This window comes from Triplophysa rosa, linkage group LG15 (genome assembly GCF_024868665.1).
Source record: "Triplophysa rosa linkage group LG15, Trosa_1v2, whole genome shotgun sequence".
NCBI lineage: Eukaryota > Metazoa > Chordata > Actinopteri > Cypriniformes > Nemacheilidae > Triplophysa > Triplophysa rosa.
Window position 1 is genome coordinate 18,385,155 of NC_079904.1, and position 22,834 is coordinate 18,407,988.

General features: G+C 39.8%; 2 protein-coding genes across 5 annotated transcripts in view; one reads left to right on the plus strand and one right to left on the minus strand.

Moving 5' to 3' along the window:
* The window catches only part of ralgps2 (Ral GEF with PH domain and SH3 binding motif 2), a 177,126-nt gene that overhangs the window by 11,781 nt on the left and 142,511 nt on the right, over nt 1-22,834 (minus strand). For all 4 annotated transcript variants that reach the window (XM_057353281.1, XM_057353279.1, XM_057353280.1 and 1 more), the window contains 4 exons: nt 2,573-2,710; nt 1,959-2,049; nt 1,805-1,875; nt 582-723 (listed from right to left, as the gene is read on the minus strand). In XM_057353281.1, coding sequence (XP_057209264.1) covers nt 582-723; nt 1,805-1,875; nt 1,959-2,049; nt 2,573-2,710 — 442 coding nt within the window. The remainder of the gene's footprint in view (nt 1-581; nt 724-1,804; nt 1,876-1,958; nt 2,050-2,572; nt 2,711-22,834) is intronic.
* The window catches only part of angptl1a (angiopoietin-like 1a), a 28,290-nt gene continuing 11,072 nt past the window's right edge, over nt 5,617-22,834 (plus strand). The window contains exons 1-2 of the mRNA XM_057353284.1: nt 5,617-5,958; nt 19,015-19,885. Of these exons, the coding sequence (XP_057209267.1) occupies nt 19,099-19,885 (787 nt within the window). The 5' untranslated portion in view covers nt 5,617-5,958; nt 19,015-19,098. The remainder of the gene's footprint in view (nt 5,959-19,014; nt 19,886-22,834) is intronic.

The window sequence follows — 22,834 nt, forward strand, 5'->3', positions numbered from 1 at the left end:
AATGTCCCAAATTGTTGATTTGGCCGCTCTTAATGTTCCTGGCATCTTGCTGACGGATGTGTAGTGTTTTTAAAATCTAACTATGGTCTGTTTCACTTGCATGGAGATCTCCCTGAACCCCATGATGTGGGTTCACAGCAACAGCTTCCAAATGCAAACACCACATGTAGAATCAACTCCAGACCTTTAACATGCTTCATTTATGAAGAAATTATTTAAGGAAAAGCCCATACCTGTGAATAAAACAGCTTTTGATTCAACTGTCCAATTACTTTTCGTCCCTTGAAAAAGGGGAGAGCTTCATATTAAAGAGCTGTAATTCCTAAATCCTTCAGCTAATCTGGATGTGAATACACTCTAAATAAAGCTGAGAGTGTGCACTTTAAGACAATATCTATTATAAAACTGTAACTCGAATACACTTTCATACACAGTTAAAATAACAAAAAATGTGCTTCTGTCCAAATATTTATGGCCCTAACTGTACATAGGAGTAGCAATAGCAAGGTTTAAGACTTTGATTTGTAAGCAATAAGCATGCAATCTGACCCGAATGTAATGCAGGAATGACAAAAACGTACTTGTAGCCAAGGCTGTGGCACTTTCTGTGTCCGTAGGTGATGAGGTTTCGGGGCGAGGGTGGGGTGGGCGGAACTTTGGGGTGGGCACCCTCAGCAACATTTCCTTGACGTCCACATAACGGGGATGCGGAACTGTCTGGACCTGTGCCACAAAAAAGAGCAAGTTAACTACAGCGCATTACTGAAGTATCCGCTGCTTGTTTTAAATAAACATAAGATGTTAAAAAAAACATTTTTTTAATATTTAGCATACAACTACTGTATACGGAATAAGAATCAATAGTGGGTGGGGTAAAAGAAACTGTAAAAACTAAGTAAAATGATCAGATGTCTTATTAGAATATCCAGACCATTGGTTCTCAATCTGGGGGCCCCAAAATGGATCCAGGGGGGAACATATTTTGTGGCATTATATGAAATTGATCTTTTATGCAATCAGAAAAATAAGACCACCAACCAAAAGCACTGATGTTCCAGCATTGTATAACAGAATGTTCTGGGTTTAATTCAAATTCTAAGTTTAAGATTATACGTTTTTATTTGGGGGGATGCAAAGCGATGAACTCTACACAAAAGGCACAACGAAAAAGTTTGAGAACCACTGATCCAGACAACTCAGACTAACACTAAAGGGATATATGTTTGTATTTTTAATGCAAAAATGTTGCAGTAAAAACCCGGTTACCTGCAAAAACATACAGTTATATGTCATATCATTCAGTTATGTCAGTTCATCATTCATATACAGTATGTTAGTTATCTATATAGATGGTTTCAGCAGCAACAATATAAACAAACGTTATGTGGCCCAAACTTAACTTCCGGTAGGCCTCTGTAATTTTAATATAATTGATAATATAATATTAATATACATTAGTATTAATACAAATTAAATATAAAATAAGTTGTTATAACCAAACACAGACCAGAAGTTAACTTTGGGCCAGGCGTGTGTACCCGATGAAACCATCTATAGTTAATAAATTATATGGTTAAACAAAGGTATACAAACTATGTCGTTAAATATATGGTTTACAATTATAAAATATACAAAATTTGCTGTATTGAGTCAAATTTTGCCACCATATTTTTCAGTTCTTTACATTTCCTGTATTTTTACACAAGTTTTCGGCAACCACAGTTGCCTTTTTTTACCATAAAAGCAACAGATTTATTACTTGTTGCTTCAACCACAAAGAATGTGGAATATGAGTGTTTCTCACCCGTGAGATCTTCTCTAGAGGCAGTGGTTCGAGATGTGCTGGTAGCTGGTGGCTCAATCTTTAGAGACAACCTGTGCAAATATACACAAGCTTGAGTATATATCAAAAACACACTTACACGTAATGTCCTGACATAAACACAACCGCTGCTTACTTATAATTGTCATCCTCAACAAACTTCTGTAGCTCCTCAATGTAGCGAACAGAATTTAGATACTTCTGGACATGCGGCAATACTGGGATATCTGTGACCGAGAGAGAAATGAATTCAGAGGTTAGTATTACTATTAAGAAGTGTTTCCAAGTTAACAAAAACATTAAAGTGATAGTTCACCCAAAAATGAAAATTCTATCATCATTCACTCAGCCTCATGTCATTTCATACCTGCATAAATTTCTTTGTTCTGATGAACATAGAGAAAGATATTTGGAAGAATGTTAGCAATTTTCAATTTTGTGACATCATTGACTGCCATAATAGGAAAACATAAATGGTAGTCAAAGGTGCCCCAGAACTGTTTGTTTTCCTAAATTCTTCAAAATATCTCACTTTGTGTTCAACAGAACAAAAAAAGATACAATATGTTTTTTGAATTGAATTGAATTTATTGTCAGAACTGAAAATGGCTAACATTCTTACAAATATCTTTGTGTTTAACAGAACAAATAAATGTATATACAGTAGGTTTGAAACAACCTGAGGGTGAGTAAATGATGACAGAATTTTCATTTTTGAGTGAACTAGCCCTTTAATGCTGTACAACTCACCGTATTCACAGGATCTCTGCAGATCTGAGATGATTCTCAGAATATTGTTTATAAGGTTTGAGCGCTGCTCGTTTTCTAGAATGCTGCCAGTAGAGGGATACGCCGAATCAATGTAGGTCAGGTCAGATAGATATATACCTGTAAAAAAAGTATAAAAAGAAGTGTTCAAGGTTAGCAAATGTTTGGCTTTCTGTTTTGATGATGATGAGGCAAATTTAGCAGAATCTGCATAAAGCAAACTTTATGTACAGGAGCATCGACATAGTACTCGCAACTATGGGAGCTCAGACTGCGGAGCTCATGTGATCAGACATAAGATACAGTTGTATAATGCAATTGAGTAGGAACGCCAACTACTTCAATGACAAGCTCTCTACATACTTTATATATAAAGAATGCAAAAATTGCAAAAAATAACCATTTTATTAATGACTTGCTCTACCTCTGTAACAAACTTTATAGGTGACATCATTGCCAAGCTTTTTTCAATTATTTTCAATTCCTCCCAAATTACTGTTTCACTCACAGTCAGAAAATAAAAGCATTGTTTTATATTCAATAGCTGTTCCTGCTTAGAAAAAAGATTTATTTAAAGATTTTTACGCACACGTCACACACCCTGACGGGATTTGGAGGTACAATAATTTAAATACAGACAAAAACGTCAAGCAACTGTTGCTTAAAACACACAATAAAAAACAGTTCTAAATCTCATAGTGGATCCAACAGATATGACATGTACAGTATAGACATAAGAACATATAAAATATATAAATCACTTAAGAGAAAAAATGTCTTTTAGCAAATCACTACATATTCTGAATGACTCTGCTTTTGTCCGTTCCGTGCAGTTGGAAGGCTTTCTCCGACCCGCCAGGAAACTGCTTATTTCCTACTGAGTAAATATTTGGATTGGTGAGAAACATTATGTGGGGGATGTATCTGCATTACAAAGAAAGATGTCCAGCTTCTGGGGAAACATTTGCCAATATGTAATTGAACTCTAAATCACTGTATAGGGAAGTGCTCAAATACAGATGAAAGCAAAGTGTGTTTGTGTTAGTGACTATATGTTTTATGATGATAAACTTTTCCAAGCAAACACTGGTTAGAGACATCACATCAAAGCATCACTATGATGATCAGTAAAAACAACAACACAAGGCACCAATATGATGACGGCACGAAGGAAAGGTAGAGAAAATAACGAGACAGACAAATCTATCCCAGAGACCAGACAGATTAAAAACAGACAGCGAGAGAGGGAGAGAGAGAGCATTGTAAGTGTTGTTTAAATTATCATTACTGTTCATCTCTCTGCAAATCAGGGTTAAGATAATAATTACAGACCCATGCCAGACACCCTGCAGCACATACACAAATTGAAGCCACAGAAAGGGAGCCACGCTGATTTAAATAAAAGCAAACAGAACCCCACAGAAACTTATGATGACATAATGATTTGATAAGTAACACTGAAAAACTGTAGCAGGCTTTGGTGGGCAGATGCATGCGTTAAATGCATGCTCAGCAATTAAAACCCCCAAAATCTGATTTTTGGCTTATCTGACTCAAATCTGTTTAGTTGTTTGCAGTCTTAACAGCAAAAACAAACCTGTTTTTTCAAACCCAATAGAAACTACATCTATAAGATTTACAATCTAATTATGATTGAAAAGCGCTTCAGTCTGAATGCTCAAATTGGATTTCAAGTCCCTTGGGGTGCTTTCACGCTTTTCATTTGTTTTGAATTTCATGAATGGTGAAACTTTTCAGTGTGCCGTTTCTTACTGTTATCATTACTTGCTGATGTCATTATTATAACAATTGATATGGATATGCCAACTACACTCTCCGAATAAAGTTCATCTTTTCAAAATCACAATGCAGTCCTAAAAGTCTCAGAATTCATGATTAACTTTACAACGATAAATCTAAATGTATGTATTTATTGTATGCTTTACAATGTGTTTACTGTACAACTGCTTTGCAGCAAAAAAACTTGATAAATTTCAATTGAATTATTTTTCATGCAAAGTATGAAGGAAAAAGGACAGCATGAAAACAGATGCAGCTGCTTTGTGAATTATCAGAAAATCACTGGCAAAAGTCAGGAGACATCTGACCATTTCTTAAATCATTTGACTGGATGAAGTTAAACCATTTAAAAAAATAATAAAAACATTCAGTCAGTTGTTCCTTTATAGCATGTTCTGAGTTTCTAGCACGTTCTTATTAATCAACTTACAAGTAAAAAATAAGTAAAAACAAGTTTGCATGTTTGCTAAATCATTTACATTCATTGTTAAAATGTGTTTTTTGAGCTGTTAAAGTTGTCTTTTTTTTAAGTGGGCTTTGTTGGATGATCTTCTGGATGCACTACACACTTTATTTGGGTGGATTTGCATGCTGTCGTATTCTTTCTGACGTTTACCAGCATTACGTGGCCACGACTTTAGTTGCACACAGACACCATCAGTTCATAACAAGACCCAAACACACCCAAACATTCGTGACTGCACCCAAACAGCACCACAGTCGTAAATTCACATAAGGAAACAGAGGAAAGGAACAAAACAATCTGACATTCTGTTGTCACTGGGCAGATTGTTTAAACACATGCTCCATCCGCTCCCCAATCGCTCTTCAGTCTTCAATTTCTACAAACATCTGAACGACATGCGTGGGAAGTTCAACCAGTGTTGTCCTCTCAGGACTGATAAAAGCATGTGCGTTTGGTTTGACTAAATGCAACCCGTGCCACTCGGCCTTGAGCGAAAGCAGCTCCTCGGTCTCCACACAGACCGCAAGCCTATTCTCCCTGGGTTCAGAGAGATCCCTCATCCCCATTTGCAGTCCTCTCCCCCTCCTCCCATCCCGAAGAATGAAAGACTTGATAGGAGGTGAAATTTTAGAAGGGGTCAAGTTATTCTGTCTCTATTTCAGCACCCGTTACATCAGCGGAGGGGTTAGGCCCTTCCCTCCAAATATTAAAAAAGAGGAAAAAAAAACAGGTCCAGTCCCCTCTTCTAATCCCTCCCTCCCTCTTATCCTTCATGAAAAACTGGAGTTGCTGTCCGAGAATTCCTCAGTCTCCAGAAAGCAGCTGTGAGTTCCAGAGCAATGTCACTGTCGCAGAGCTTGTGACGGGAGCTTGCTGCTGGACTGTGTACTGCACGGGTCACTGGGAGGTGGGAATCCTGAATGAAGGAGTGCAGGGGAGGAGACCTTAATATCCTGGAAGACAGGACATGTGTGCAGTTTTAAGGACTTTGGAAAATCCCCGGGGTGAGTGAGGCATCACGGAAGACTACAAGGTTTAGTGGAGCAGACAGCAACAAACGGTGATCCTTACAGAAGAGGGACGGAGGACACCTGAGTAAAAGGTATTAGTAGTATTTTACTTTTTTGCCAAAATAATTTATATATAATCCTTTCTTTAGTTCCATCAGATCAAAGTCACGAATCTTTGTTTGGTTACTTTTCCTGAAAGCAGAGAGAGACACGGGTGGGCCGGTTCCGTCAAAGGGTTACTTGTTATCTTGCATTTCCTGAGTAACCCAGTTCAGAAAAGTATAACAAAGATCAAACATGGAAAAACTACCCCAAGTATTCCCTCTTTTGTTTATTTGTTTTGTTCGTTTCTGACTCAGTGGTTCACTTTGGGGTCATGCAGAAGATGGCAAATGCATCTGCGTGGGTGTGTTTGTTTGCTTGTTGAAAGTGATAATTCACCCCAAAATAAAAACTCTTTCATCATGTTCTCACCCTCTTGTCATTTCAAACCTGTGTGAGTTTCTTTCTTCTGCAGTACACAAAAGAATGTCCCCCCATTCACTTGCATTGGTTTCGTGTCCATACATTAGAAGTGAATGGGAGCCAGTGCTGTTCGGTTACCAACTTTCTTCAAAATATCTTCTTTTGTGTTCTGCGGAAGAAAGAAAATCATAGATTTGAAATGACAAGAGGGTGAGTAAATGATGACAGAATTTTCATTTTTAGGTGAACTATCCCTTTAAGTCCTGATCCCTCAGCACGTTCTAAGCCTACTGCCATCACATAGAGGTTAGGTATTATGAGGATGAGGATTGCCTGGTGGTCTTGCACAGCAAATGTTGACTTGTGGATTTGGCCATATCTTAAGGACTGCGCTTTGCAGACTATTGCAGTATGCAGTTTGTTGTGTAGATGTTTCTTGGTCGCCTGCTGCTCCCTCGTGGTTCCTCTGGCTAAAGCTCACATCTTTGGTGATGTGGTTCACTGAGCGTCTATGTACTGTTGTGGAGGGGGATAAGGCAGTCTATTCATAAAAATGCTATTTTAAGAAAAACAAACCCATCATAACAAGGTCATTTTACACTAACCACTTCCTCATGTAGAAACGCCTACATTCTCCCTACTACACACTAGGGTTGCACGGTGTACCGGTGCTACGGTAGCATCGCGATGCTAAAGCTTCAAAATACCCGCGATGCCTCTCTATTTTTGAAACGGTAGTATCGTAGTACCGTAGTTAATGTTGCATATGCGCATTAATATATATTCGAACACTTACATCTACCTTTTTGCGGTGTTTATCTCCAAAATGAATGTGTGTTTTGAATGTCTCGGGCGAGTTAATGATTCAAATTGGCGATTTGAACGAGTTGGTTAAACGATTCACTAACTCAGTGGAAAATTGACGCCACCTACTGGCCACCACTGTAATAAAGCTCAATAAAACGGAAGGAAGGAGGCGGGAACCGGCGAACATTCAAAACATTTAATCAAAAATAAATACACCAAAAATACAAAAGTAACAAGCCGGCAGCCCCTCGCGGACGACTGCCGGCAACACAAACATAAACAAAACTTAACTGATGTCCGGGCCCGGTCCTCTCTCGCCGTATTCTCCTGCCGTTCGTCCTTTTATGCTTCCGATCTCCTCCGTGAGAGATACGAGGCCGGTGGCGCCCAGCTGACACTCATTATCAATTGCGTCCCGGCCTCGCTTCCTCCTCCCACGGCTCTCGTCACGCCTCCCTCGTCACAATCTTCTTTTGTGTTCGATGTTCAAAGAAATGTATAAAGCAATTTTTCAAACTACGGTAATCAATGGTGTCTAAGAACCGTTTGGTTACAAGCATTGTTCCAAATATATTTCTCTGTGTTCATCAGAACAAAGAAATTTATACAGATTTGGAACAACTTGAGGGTGAGTAAATGAAGACAGAATTGTCACTTTTGGGTTCCTTTAAGCTTCTAAATCTCAAATTCAGTAAATGAAATGATGCATCAGACTTTGCCATCTGTCATGACACTCAACAAGTCAGCGGTGCAGAAAAATCAACACATAACTTGCATTACGGCTCTACCTGTGAGTGATCTTAAAAAAAAGTTAAATTCAATTAAATTCAAAATTTTAAACCACACCCACGACTTCATAAAATCTGTAGCCTACGTTAAGTGGAAAGTTGAAAAGAAGTCAAAGTATTGCAAGCTCGTTTATCAATTTTAAGAACTGAACAGCCGGCCTTGTTTCCCTCGCACAGAAAGAACACTGTTGTACTACAAAAAATAAAAGAATGACTTGTTCTCATCTGCAGCACTAAGGTAATGAGGAACATGTGGAGATGACTTCTGGCTGTATGCAGATACACGCACAGTTTTAGAATTCCAGGTTTTCCCACTCCTTAAAAATGTCATCCATTTAGCAGCAGAGATGCTCCATCTCTGACAAAGTCCAGTCCAGATAGACCTACACCTTCATCTGCGAATCCTGCATACTTTCGCAGGATTCGAAACAAAGTCCAATAAAAATACCAGCCGAAAGATCTCAGATGCAAAACCCCATAAAGCTTTGCAGGATAGCAGCCTTTAATGTCTCCAATTGCAGCAGTTTTCTTTACAGGCTGGAACAGGTAATGATTTCCTACCATCTGCCACTGTTGCTTTAGCACCAGGGGGCTTACTTCACTTACCAGAGCAGAGATGACTTATTCTGAGGGCTTTCATGCGGACGCAAACAAACCTGCAGCAGAGATGGGGCCAGGGGCAAGCACCAGGGCTGCTGTAGTATTCACTAAGACTGGCTGGAACTTACAGAAACTCTGAACTATTAATCACAAGCTGCCACTCGACCGCTGTATCCAACTTTATACAAAAGTTCTTACATGTGCCTAAATCTGATTGGACGGGGGCTGTTACAAGAGTGTCGATATAACACCAGAACAGCACTGGGACGTGTTTCTGTAATAGTTCTCAGAAACAGCACTGACCTGTACGTGTATCTTTCATCACAGATGTTTAAGATACAAAACATCGTCCTCTTTTTGAAGACCACAAAATATATTTTGGGAAATGTCTCTGGTGTTTTTTGTATACAGTATATACAATTGGAAGGCAATGGAGACCAATGTTATTTGGTTACCACTATTCCGTATTCTTCAAAATATCTTATTTTGTTTTCTGCAGAAGAATGTCATACAGGTTAAGAATTGCATGAGGGTGAGTACTTGAGAAAAGAATTGTAATTTTCGGGTGAACTATCTCTTTAAGAGCACACTAAAGGAGAAGATCAATTACATTTTAGCTTTGTAAAATAAAGAATTGGAATACAAGGACAACCGAGTCCTTATTGATGTCCATTAAATGACAAAGCATGGCCTAGACATCCTTCAAACACTCCCTTTAATGCTTAACAAATAGTAAAATAAGTGCTGGACAATATAAGGATGAGTAAATTACAGACGTTTAATTTTGGGTGAAAATATTAAGGCTAATAAGGAGACAGTGTGAAATGAAAACAGGAGAAAGTTCTACTCCTGCTCTACTTCCAGATCGGCTCATATTCTCACACGTTTAGGAGCACTTTTCTATGGATAGAGCTTCTAAGAGGCTTTAAAAGTGGTTTAAACAGTGACTTGTGGGTGGTGATCTACACCAAGGACAGAGACGTCCAAACCACCATCAGTAAAAGCCTGCGTTCTCTCTTCTCTTCATCCGTCGGCACCAAACTCAATTAAAGTTGCCACATACCCAGCTCTCTCACTTCATAAATTCATTACATCATGCCTTATTGGTCCCCATTCTGCCAGCATTTATTTCCTCCCAGTTCTTTAAATGGAAGGATGGGGTAACGGATTACAACTTGGGGCATGTTTTCCAATCTCCGACTCCTTTCCTCGCCCTGCAGTCTTGCTACACTAATTTTAAGCTTTTTTCCTGATTGAACAAAAGTGAATCTTGGTTTACTGAACTTCAGCCCGTTTGAAACATTCAGCTAATTACAAACATCTAGAGGAATAATTACAAACATTTACATCTGTACATGACGTAACTATTGCTCCAGGATACAGTATGTCAAGGTAATGAAAGAAAGCTTCTGCATCTTTAATCCTCTTTCTCTAATGTGGTTCCAGTGGGTAGGAATTTTATAAACGATAGCAGGGCAAACTGCGGGAACTCTCCTCAGACCGTTTATTCTACACGCTTCTGATTACAGCTGTGTTATGTCCTGTATCCTAACAAAGCAAAGTTTCACCCATGAATAAAAAATCTTACATCATTGACTCACCCGCATGTCATTCTAAACGTGTATGAATGACTTTCTTCTGCAGAACAAAAAAGAACAACAAAATAAAATAAGATTTTAAAGAACATTGGTAACCAAACAACATTGGAACCCATTGACTTTCATTGTATGGGCACAAAACCACTGAACATAAAGAAGATATTTTGAGAAATGTCTCAACTGAAGAATGAGTCCTATACATCATGAGGGTGAATAAATGCTGACATATTGTTTTCTTCATGATCTTTCTCTTTAAGAACAGCCCAGGATCAATAAATAAATATATTAACATTATAAATTGTAACATTTTGTTGCTATGTATATGGAATAACTGTTTTATTTTGCCTTGATTTACAGTAATTAATAACAGTTAAGTGAGTTAGCTAAACTACGCCACTAAGCTGTTATAAAATCACTGTAAACCATGGCTTATTGCTTTAACACAGTGTGGAGCACTGTGTGTGGTGGTCGAGGTTGCCCTAGGTGTCACGACCCCTCCCCACCCTCAATTTCAGCACTGCTTGTCCTTCAGTTGGCCCTTGGTTTTCCCTTCCATATCTAATTCCGCTTCTCTACATGTTGTGCTCTGCTTTTCCCCTATAGCCCATCTCTCACGTTGTTCCTCTTTCTTTCCTCTGATGGATGTTTTCGAGGTGTAAGTGTTTGCTAGGCTGGTTGGCGTCATCTTGGGAAAGTCTGACAGCCAGATGTGGAACCTTCCGATATATTTTTCAAAGGCTGGGAAATACATTCTCTTTCAAGGAAAAACAAACAAAAACATTCACATGTCGTACACCACTGCCCCGATCAAATAACACATGTATCGTGTGAAAGTGTGTGTAGATGTAAATGAAAGAACCGCAGCGATGCCTGTTGCCCCATGAAGGATTTAGGATGATAAATGATCAGGACCATTTTATTGCTCAAGTAATTGCAGTGTTTTATATCACATCTTGTGCCGTCATGAAACCACAGATACATCTCTTCAAATTTCACAGAGTTGTTTGTTCACTTGACTAGCTCACCATTTTTTTTTAATCTAAACATACAAACGTTCAGAGGGTTCGAACTGGCCACAAGTAAACATGAACTAACACTGGAACGTAATTAGAGACTAAAGTAATTTAACTCCATTTCATTTAAATCAGTCATAGTTGTGGAAAACATGCTGCTTTGAATATTCTGTTACTCTGTTTGTCTTTGTGCTTATTTGGTTTACAAACAAAATAAAAACCATTACAAGCTTTGTTCTTTCTCCAAACTTTCATCTCCACTTCGCCTGTCTCTAGGGAGAACAACGTTTTTAGACGCTTCGTTTCCTTGTCTAAATTCTCCGAGCAATAACCTTTCCTCTCATAAAACTGCTCAAACTGACTCGCTGACTAATAAACTTTGCGGGAAAAAATACAGTTCCGTACCCAAGCTCTCAATGCGCGATCCAACACTGTTAACCAAACACCTTATGCTGCTTTCTAGTCAACTACTTATATGGCTCTCAACTGCCCAATGAAAGTCTGAGTTAAAACAGCTGACAGATCCTTTAAAAAGTACGTAAATCCTGAAATCAAAAACACTTGGGACATAAATCCCACAAAAACACGGAGGACAAACTTCATAACTTCAGAAGCCAGTCACAATGTCCTGCCAGACACCAAATACTAAAATAAAAACCTGTGTGCTGTGAAGCAGAACACAGGGTGGTTTACGAAGAAAAAGGCAATGAGCTAATGACTGGAGCTCAGATCCATCCCAGCACAGCCAAGAAATAACAGTGCTTGATGGCCCACAAAAGGAGGCTTGGTGATCGAATGGATGAATGTTTAAGGAACAGTTTGGATGTTCAGCAGTTTTCCATTGTCTATATGCATACGCAGAATAGATCTTGATGTCAACACCTGCCACATGGAGTGTTATTAAAAAAAAGGATTTCTGACATCCGCGTAAGACAAGCTGCTGTTCTGGACATAATGAGTGTTGATGTTTGTTAATCACATTGAGACACACTTGAGATTGAGTGTCTGTGATCACTAAAAGTGAAAGAGAGTTAGCGATGTTCGCTTCCAAGTCACAAGAATAAACAAAACCAGTAGCTACCCCTCTCTCTTTCTTTCTAAGCTGAGGTTAACAAAAATTCTCTTGAGGGAATGGAGGTTTTGGCAGCACTCTGTAAAATATGGAATAAGTGAGACTTTATTACTAAAACAAATGTGTCCAGGTGAATACCCTTCTTCTGGGTATTTTCGAGATGGATGACCAAGAAGACAAAAACAGTACGGAGGAAAATCTGATTTTCTGTGCTGAACTTTAAAATGAACTCAGGGACTCTCTTTAAATAAGGGATGTTTGTACAGCAGTTTCCACAATGACATTGTCATTAAAAGACCACAGCTGGGACCAACTACTGGGATTTGGTCTTTGACAAGCGCTATAACCACTGTTCGCACGCTCATACCCAACAAAAACATTAATGTGGATTAAATGTGCTGCAGAGACTGCCCGGTGACATCATCACTTCGGAAAACACCAGAGGAACCAAGGGGTATCGGAGGATTTTGGAAGCTGTTCTTTATAAATTATGGCTACTAACAGCACATGTAGAGCCAATTGGCCGAGGCAGTGGATGGTCACAGTTGTCCAAAGCACCAAAGATTATGAAATGATTCATGGGAACAGTGAGTGTAAATATTTATGGATGGGAGGGACGTGCCGTGGTGCAGATGCTCAACTTTGGCCAGTTCAGAAGCAAAAATAATGCATTTATATTGTTTGAAAAGCAACTAATGATATTAATGTAACTAAACAGTTTTCCAAACTTCTGACAACTGTGTGAAAACCTAGTTGTAATTGTTTTTGTACAGTGAGAGACCTGTGGTTAATTCTGATTTCATTCTGGTTTGTCAGAAAGGGGAATATTGGATTGACTTGCGATGACATGGAAATTTGTTATTACACCCTTAAATAATCGCTGGGTTGTTTCAGATAAGACCCAACCAAAAAGTGTCAGGACTCTGTCCTTCCTGTTACGAGTTTTCATGCTCACTGGACGGAGTCGTGACAGTACCACGTCTTGTGGGTTGTGTTGCGTTTTGTGTGGAGACACGTGGCTTTTGTTGTCACTTTTGCCGCTTGTCATCCTGTCTTGTCTCTCAACCCCGCCAGAAACTGAAAATTGTTAAACATGAATAACAAAACTGTTATTAAAGAACAGCTATGTAACATTACTTGCAAGGTTACGCACTGAGGTAATAGAAAATGTACTATATATCAGCCAAGTGCATGTTCACATTGTGTGCGCGAAGCCCAGCACATGTGTTAGCTGTCCATTACTCATACATCATTAGTAAAGAAAAAAAGCTGTTGACTGCATAATAAAGACAAATGCAACCCTTTCTCCATTATTTGGCCTATTCTCTCGGAAGCAAGAGAGACCGGAAAAATAAACAAATTATCAATCCTCTAGCATTTCGGTCCACTGCGCCCCGACATTTGCAGACATTCCCACATCTGTTCTGGATTTGTAAACTGACGATTACTATCTCCGAGCCAAAATATTCAAAATAGTTTTCTCCCCATAATTGTGAAGAATGACAGGTGGGAATTCGGTCGAATTGATACCCGATGGATCTACGGACAATTAGGCTGAGCAATTCAGAATGAAAGTGAAGAAGATAAAAATGGACAGAGCTAGAAAAAAAAAAATCAACACATAGCTGGACAGCACAAGATCTTCTGTTCCCATGAAGTCAGGTTCAGGGCCAGGTGCGTTGTTTGGCAGATCAGCCAAATAGAAGATTATATATATGACCCACTTTCTTCAATTCAGCCCAGACGGTTCTTTTAAAACCTTGTCTTTTACTTCTCACTGTCTAATCTCTTTACTCCACACAGCGTGCTTTTCAACAGTCTGTAGCCTGCAGTGTCAGATTGCTCCACCGTGCATGATTCGTTCAGCCCAGATTAGGCTATGTTTGACTGTAGCTTTCATTTCACTTTGAAAAGAACAGCCAGTCTTTTTTAAACCCAGCATTTTAGGTGCCATTTAGGTTACTAACTTAGAATCAGACAGCAGAACCTTCAGGCAAACATGAAGTTACCAAGCATGTATAGGGAGAAAAAACGACTATAAGTTAAACAGAGATCAAGTATCAATAGAGGCAAGTAATACAGGTATGGGTAAAGCACACATCATTGAAACACTCTTAAAATCTGTGCTCTACACTCTCAAAAATACAGGCGCTTCAAAAGTTGTTGTTGTCTAAATCGTTCCATAAAGAACCTTTAACATCTGAAGAACCTATCTGTTTCACCAAAGGCTCCTTGTGGTGAAAAAACGTTCTTCGGATTATAAAAAAGTAAGAAAGAGATGGTTCTTTAAAGAACCTTTGACTGAATGGTTCTTTGTGGAACCAAAAAAGGTTCTTCTATGGCAGGAGTCTTCAACTAAAATTGCTTGAGGTCCAGTTAATGAACCCTCCTTACCAGCCGAGGTCCGGACAATTAAATACCTAAAAATATGAATAGATGTTTTTTTATATCTATACAACGGCATAACAATGTCTGACAACAATATAATGAAGGAAAATGTGTAAAATGCCCTAATCTCTAAACCTGCACTGAACATACATTCATTTCAACATTAACAACTTTAAAAGAAAACTGAAGTGTTGTTTTCTGATGAACTGAGATTAACAAATAGAAGAATCAAGTTGATCAACTGATCATCCTCTGATAACATTTCAGCTCTTCTTGTGGCTGGTGCAGCTGAAAGGGGGGTTTGTTTCATATTTTATTTTAGTTCATGTCTTTATTTTCCTTCTAAAAGTGTTTCACAGAAGCCTCCATGCACTCTTTTCCCATCAGTAAAGGGCTTTTTATGTTTTCCTAAAATCCGCTGAATTCTTAGTGAACATTCATATGCTGGTTGTTGGGCGGTAAGTGAGTGAGTGAGGACCCGATTAGATCGCTCCTACTGGGCTTTGTGCTCATATATTTTCCGTGTCCTTACCTCGGACTGCTGCGGGTAAGTTTCATCAAAGTGTCTATGTCTAATTTCATAATGCCATTTAAGGTTTCCAATTTTGACAACCGCAACAGACTCCGAGCAAATGAGACAAACCGGCCTCGTGCATGTCGATGCAGGAAGAATAAATGCAAATCTCTCCACCCATTCATCTCGGAAAACATGGTTTTCGGCATCAACTTTTCTAACTTTTGAAAAGGACATTGTTTTTCAGTCACTAAGAGTTACATCTGTCTGCACACTGTGCGACGAGTCTGTCTCGGCTCTCTTCACTCATCGACGTCTGAAGAACGTAACGACAGTGCGCATATGTTAACTGTCCGTGGCGCCGTAGGACCCAAACTGCTACTGAGCGGACGTTGATGTGCCTGCTATAAATTTGATTGCATTAGAAAATAATGTTAGGCGTTCATTTATTTATTACGTCAAAAGGCTTTGAGGTCCTGACGGACGCATCTCGCGGTCCGCATTCGGACCGGAGTCCGCAAGTTAGTGACCCCTGTTCTATGGCATCGCTGACAAGAACCTTTATGTTTAAGAGTATATGCTGCCATCAAAGATCCATGTTTGGATGAATGAATCCATTAAGAACCTTTAACATCCCAAAGAGCCTTTCTGTTTCACAAAAGGTCATTTGTAATGGAAAAGGGTTCTTGAAACTATAAAAAGTAAGAAAGGAATGTTTTTTTGGAGTGATCCATTTGTAGCATATTTAGATAAATTTTTGTAGTTAAGTACATTGAAGTTAAATACTACAGTTTACCTCTGTGTTTATCAAAAATACACCATAATTTTTCTACAATAAAAATGTAGTAGCAATGTTTTTTGATGCAGTGATTACCATTATTATAACCACAGTTTTACTACAAATACCATGGTTACACTATGGTTACTGTAGCAAAATCATGGAGCATTTGTGGTTACCATGGTTCAGCCATAGTAACCATGTTTTTTTTGTTTACTTTGTACAATAGTTAATTTTCATTGTTACTATTTTTCAACTACCTGTAGTAACCATGTTTGTTGGTTCTACTTGGTTCATTTTCCAAAGGAAGGTTACATACAGTAGACTATATAAAATGCAGTGTTTAAGTTCAAATACAGTATGTACAAACCCGATTCCAAAAAAGTTGGGACACTGTACAAATTGTGAATAAAAACAGAATGCAATGATGTGGAAGTTTCAAATTTCAATATTTTATTCAGAATACAACATAGATGACATATCAAATGTTTAAACTGAGAGAATGTATCATTTTAAGGGAAAAATAAGTTGATTTTAAATTTCATGGCATCAACACATCTCAAAAAAGTTGGGACAAGGCCATGTTTACCACTGTGTGGCATCCCCTCTTCTTTTTATAACAGTCTGCAAACGTCTGGGGACTGAGGAGACAAGTTGCTCAAGTTTAGGAATAGGAATGTTGTCCCATTCTTGTCTAATACAGGCTTCTAGTTGCTCGACTGTCTTAGGTCTTCTTTGTCGCATCTTCCTCTTTATGATGCGCCAAATGTTTTCTATGGGTGAAAGATCTGGACTGCAGGCTGGCCATTTCAGTACCCGGATCCTTCTTCTACGCAGCCATGATGTTGTAATTGATGCAGTATGTGGTCTGGCATTGTCATGTTGGAAAATGCAAGGTCTTCCCTGAAAGAGACGACGTCTGGATGGGAGCATATGTTGTTCTAGAACTTGGATATACCTTTCAGCATTGATGGTGCCTTTCCAGATGTGTAAGCTGCCCATGCCACACGCACTCATGCAACCCCATACCATCAGAGATGCAGGCTTCTGAACTGAGCGCTGATAACAACTTGGGTTGTCCTTGTCCTCTTTAGTCCGGATGACATGGCGTCCCAGTTTTCCAAAAAGAACTTCAAATTTTGATTCGTCTGACCACAGAACAGTTTTCCACTTTGCCACAGTCCATTTTAAATGAGCCTTGGCCCAGAGAAAACGCCTGCGCTTCTGGATCATGTTTAGATATGGCTTCTTTTTTGACCTATAGAGTTTTAGCCGGCAACGGCGAATGGCACGGTGGATTGTGTTCACCGACAATGTTTTCTGGAAGTATTCCTGAGCCCATGTTGTGATTTCCATTACAGTAGCATTCCTGTATGTGATGCAGTGCCGTCTAAGGGCCCGAAGATCACGGGCATCCAGTATGGTTTTCCGGCCTTGACCCTTACGCACAGAGATTGTTCCAGATTCTCTGAATCTTTGGATGATATTATGCACTGTAGATGATGATAACTTCAAACTCTTTGCAATTTTTCTCTGAGAAACTCCTTTCTGATATTGCTCCACTATTTTTCGCCGCAGCATTGGGGGAATTGGTGATCCTCTGCCCATCTTGACTTCTGAGAGACACTGCCACTCTGAGAGGCTCTTTTTATACCCAATCATGTTGCCAATTGACCTAATAAGTTGCAAATTGGTCCTCCAGCTGTTCCTTATATGTACATTTAACTTTTCCGGCCTCTTATTGCTACCTGTCCCAACTTTTTTGGAATGTGTAGCTCTCATGAAATCCAAAATGAGCCAATATTTGGCATGACATTTCAAAATGTCTCACTTTCAACATTTGATATGTTATCTATATTCTATTGTGAATAAAATATAAGTTTATGAGATTCGTAAATTATTGCATTCCTTTTTTATTCACAATTTGTACAGTGTCACAACTTTTTTGGAATCGGGTTTGTAATTTCTTTTACATTTTTTGAATAGTTTGCAAACAGTCTCTAAAAAAAAATTCAACTACAGCAATAACCCACCTTCACTTAATCATGTCTTTTCCATTTAAATCTCAGTGAGCCACTCCTATTGAGCTAATATTGAGCACTATGCAGTACAATTAGAACTGTGCAGGGTCTGCAGACATCCAGAGTTGCTGAATAAAAAAAAATATAAACAGTGAGGGGCATGTCAACGTCTTGTGCTTCTGGGTGTTGATGAAAATCAGAGCTCAGCGAGGAGAGAAAGGTGATACTTGGATTAGCTGAGGCTCCTGAAGAAAGCTGCTATGCCAAATTCTAAAACTATGCTGGGCTACTCAGAGAAGAAGCATGCTAAATACTGAATCCTTTACAGTGAGATATAAACCAGGATGTGAGGGCACCCAAGAATGTAAACCCCTGGAAAGATGGTGAAGGGGGTAGCAAGTTACAGAGCAGAAGGTGTTCCGCATTGAGATAGGCTTGTGTTTAAAATGCCCTGGTGGTGACATCAGGGAGAAATGATGAGTTGTGAAGCATTTGAATGTGGGAATGTGTCAGAGGAGGACGAGAACCATCTGGACATGGACACATGTCTGTGTGTGTGTTTAAGTGTTTGAGATGAAACCGAGCTGTAGTTCAGGGTGCCTGTGAGAGCAAAATGGGCAAAGGTCTGATAACATGTCAATCTGCTAATACACAAACATTTCAGAGTTGCATTCCACATTGAAAAAGCACTAGCTTTAGCTCATAAGCCATAACCCACAGACGTTTTAAAAGACTATTCTTGTCTTAATTAATGAAAAGTTGTCTTTTTCACTTATATCTCTGTCTAGCAATCTCACGTGCAGCCTTTTCCTGTTCCTGTTTATATATCTGTCCATGACTCAAACAGGCACTGCCTGCCATTATGAATTGCAAGAGCTAAGCTAAAACCAAGCATATTAGCACAAACAGCATAAAATGATAATAAAACGCCCCTTATGAAGTGAAGGTTAAGTGAGAACTTCTGGAAGAGATGCCTAGAACACCAACTGCTGATGTTATTGTTACAAGAGCTCATGTAAAACAAATGAAATCAAACTAAAACAGTAACAGTCAGACTTATGATGTGAATGATCGCTAAATGATGGCTGCTTTTTCTTCTAACAGGCAAACATTGGATTTATTTGGAGGTGAAGGAGCAAAAGAACCGAAAGAAATCCAAAGACTGGGGTGGTGATAACAGAAGCAACCATGAGAGGCGTAACGTGGAGCATGGGCATTGTGCTCTGCCTCTCCCTCTGTTTGGTTGACAAGAGTCACTCAGAAAATGAACTGCAAACAAGACGACGCCGGGCACCTGCAGACGATCCCAAGAGGTGTTCCTATACTTTCTTGGTCCCCCAGCAGAAGATCACAGGTCCTATCTGCGCCTCCGCCACAGGGCCTGAGGTAGACAAGGACAGGGTGACACGAATGGATATCACTGACGTGCGGGATATCTTATCCAAGCAGCGAAGAGAGATTGAAACGCTGCAACTTGTGGCAGATGTGGATGGGAACTTGGTAAACGAGATGAAGCTTTTACGCAAAGAGTCCCGCAACATGAATTCCCGGGTGACGCAACTTTACATGCAGCTGTTGCACGAGATTATCCGTAAAAGGGACAACTCCCTGGAACTGGTGCAGCTGGAGAACCGGGTTCTAAACGTCACCACGGAGATGCTCCGCCTAGCATCCCGATACAAAGAGCTGGAGCTGCGTTTCGCAGGCCTTGCCGCCACAGTCAACAACCAATCGGTGTTGATCGCCGCTCTGGAGGAACGTTGTCTTCGTGGATATGGGCATCAAGATTTGCCGGCGGTGCCGCCGTTGGTGCAAGTGGTGCCGGAGAGCATTCCGACCAACAATAACCGTTTTACCAATGAGATTCAGAGAGACAACAACAACCGGGCTTTTCCAAGAGGATCCCGCATGGATGCTCCAACGCCTGACCCACTGGGAATCCCACCAGCCCCGCAGGGCACTCTCACCACAGATGGTAAGTCAAGTCAGGTTAAGTTTATTTCTTTTAGCTCAATTTTATAAATATAGTGCTTTTCAATTGCATCTTGATTTAAATAATTTTTAGACATTTGTACTGTAAAACAAGGCAAAGATATTTCTTAGATTTCAGTTTTTGTAGTGTAGAAGTAAAATAAGTAAGAAATAAGAATAAATAAGACCAGGAATGGGGTGACAGAATGACCTATATGTGGAATGACCAAAATTCTGATAAAAAGTTCTGTAAAGTAAAAAATATTTATTATTTAAACTTTTCATAATCTCACACAAATGCATGTGGGAGAGACAAGTTCAATTGCATCAATCTCGCTTCTCTTCTCCATAATTAAAACTGAAAAAATCTCCAATCCACCAAATACGGTACAGTGTTGTGTCTCTGCTGGTGGCACAATGTGCAGCCCATGACATAGTGAGACACAGGGATCTCAAAGCAGTTCTAAGATTGTCTTCCTGTAAACCATGAACAAACAGCTGAGAACACCTTGTGCAGTTTTATAATGCCAAAAGTTGCTGAGACAAATCCCAGAATCCTCCGTTCCGCTCTTGCTGAATATTCTCTGGCAGCCCATGAAAACAAAAAATGAGCTCACGGATTCCTAACTGAACACGTGCAAACATGGACCCACAAACTGCTCCCAAAGCAATCTGAAGAAGATTAAACGGTCAGACAGTGAACCCAGACTGGTGGCTGGGCTTCTGTATCTGGCTTCTTCATAACCAAAGCAAAAAGCACCTGTAACATGAGAAGCATAGAGCACTTTACCACCATCGCGCCGAATCGTTCTCCTTGCTTAATCATTCCATTCCGTGCCGGATCCATGCCAGCCGGTACGTAAATGGTTTCATTTTCCATCGCAGGGCTGATAACGGAAATTTTTAGAATGTAAACACAAACACTTCACGCGCTGTCTTGGTAACACAAGAGACTGAGCTATAACGGCTCTGCGCACATTCGTTAGCACGATTTGGCACGGTTATAGAACCGTGCTGAAAATTCAGAGCCGAGAAGAGTTTGTAGTCGTGTCGAACCAGGCTCACGTGGAAACTGTAACCGTTTCAGACTGTTCTTAGAACGATTCGGCGCGATGGTGGAAAAGCACTCATAGTGACAGTGCAATAAGAACATGCATCGTTGAAAGCAACAAGATCCTCCCTCCTCCAAGGTCCTCTTTAACCACGCATTCTTCAAAAACTTTCCCCCAACACACATAAGAGAGAGATACCGCCTCTGCAAAATCTAAATATGAAAGCAATTTGCATGATAATGTGTTTTGGGAAAACAATATCAAGAAAAGGGGGCACGCAGTTAGTATGTCTCACAATGACAGCAATAGACAAAAGATGGCAATGAGAGAAAATGGGTTGAAATCTGTGGAGGCACACATGAGCACATCCCATTAGGCCTTCTTATTATGACTAACAAAATACAGAAAAAAATATAATGAAGAGTGTATAAAAAATCATTCCAAGAATTTTTTTTATTATACAAATAAATCAGACACAATGTTGAGCGAAGCTTAACAGCGGCACAGGCTGCGCTGCGAGCATACAGCAGTCCATCCTTCATCTTAAGGACATAAAAACAGACACAAAAGCACCAGAAAAGTGTACAATTTGTGATCTAAATACCAATTTAACTATAGCCATACAATAGCTGTGTGTCAAGCTGAACAGGAGGACAAAAGTAAAAAGAAAAGATTTTGGTTAATATTAGCTTATTTCAGTCAGTTTCTTACACTAAGCTATCAAAAGATTTTAGAAGACTTGGAACATACATGTAGAACTAAGAAGACCAATGTTATTTCATAACACATTATTTTTGCTTAGTAAGAAATACAGCTTCATCTGAGCTTCTCGGAACTTGGACTGAAGAACCGCTCTGCGTCTGTTCTGCAGTCCTTGGTGCAGTTCTCACTGTCACTTTGAAGACCACATTCCTGCTAGACCAGGGGTATTCAATTGAAGTTCCAAATGGCGGTCCGGACATTATCTTTACCCGGAAAAAGTTAAAACAAAGCGCCTTTGGCGCTAGATAAAGATATTAGAGGATATAGCGGCAAAAGATCAATTACCTAAATGTTCCTGGGAGCGCATGTGATGTGATTCTCCATTGTGTAGATGTGCGGCTCAATTTAAACAACCGAAATAGTCAAATGTTTGTAATGGTTTATTAGGCTATGTTTCGCGGTCCGGATGGAACGAAGCAAAGGTCCGGATCCGGCCCGCGGTCCGCCAATTGAGGATGACTGCGCTAAACATATTTTACAGCCATGTAACTGTGCGTTCAGACCGCCAGCGACTGTGTTGCTGTATGTCGCTAGTCTCTTGCTACGAGGTCGTTAGAAGGCATTCCTTGCTTTGGTTGCCCTAGTAACATTTATAAACAAACTCTGCAGTAACTGACGAGAGACGGATGACGTGAGCTCTCTTGCTTTAGGCCCGATTCACATTTCGCATCTAAAACCGCGTGGAAAACACGAGCTGCACTGCGTTCTCCTTTTTTTACAAAGCGCCTGGACTTTGCGCTCTCCTGGCGTCTGTCGTCGCTAAGCAACCATGGGCCACGATAGCCGTTGAGACGAGGAGGTATAAACAAAGGATATATGGATTATACTGTATGCACTGAAAATACCTTGCAATAACTCTGAGTAGATTTAGTTATGCTGTGATCATCTGTCTCCATCTTCATTGAGCTTGTCTATATTGGCTGGTTGGTTCTTGTCACATGACCTGCGGTGCGCTTGCGCCTTTCTGAAAAGTTGAGATTTTTTCATCTCGATGCATCTCGACGCGCACCACATGCGCATCACCCCCTATTTACGCGCGCCTGCCACGCGTCTACATTTAAAATAACGAATATGCGCGCAGAAAAGACGCGAAATGTGAATCGGGCCTTACTCCTATTGGTAGTCGCTCCCGAAAGTCA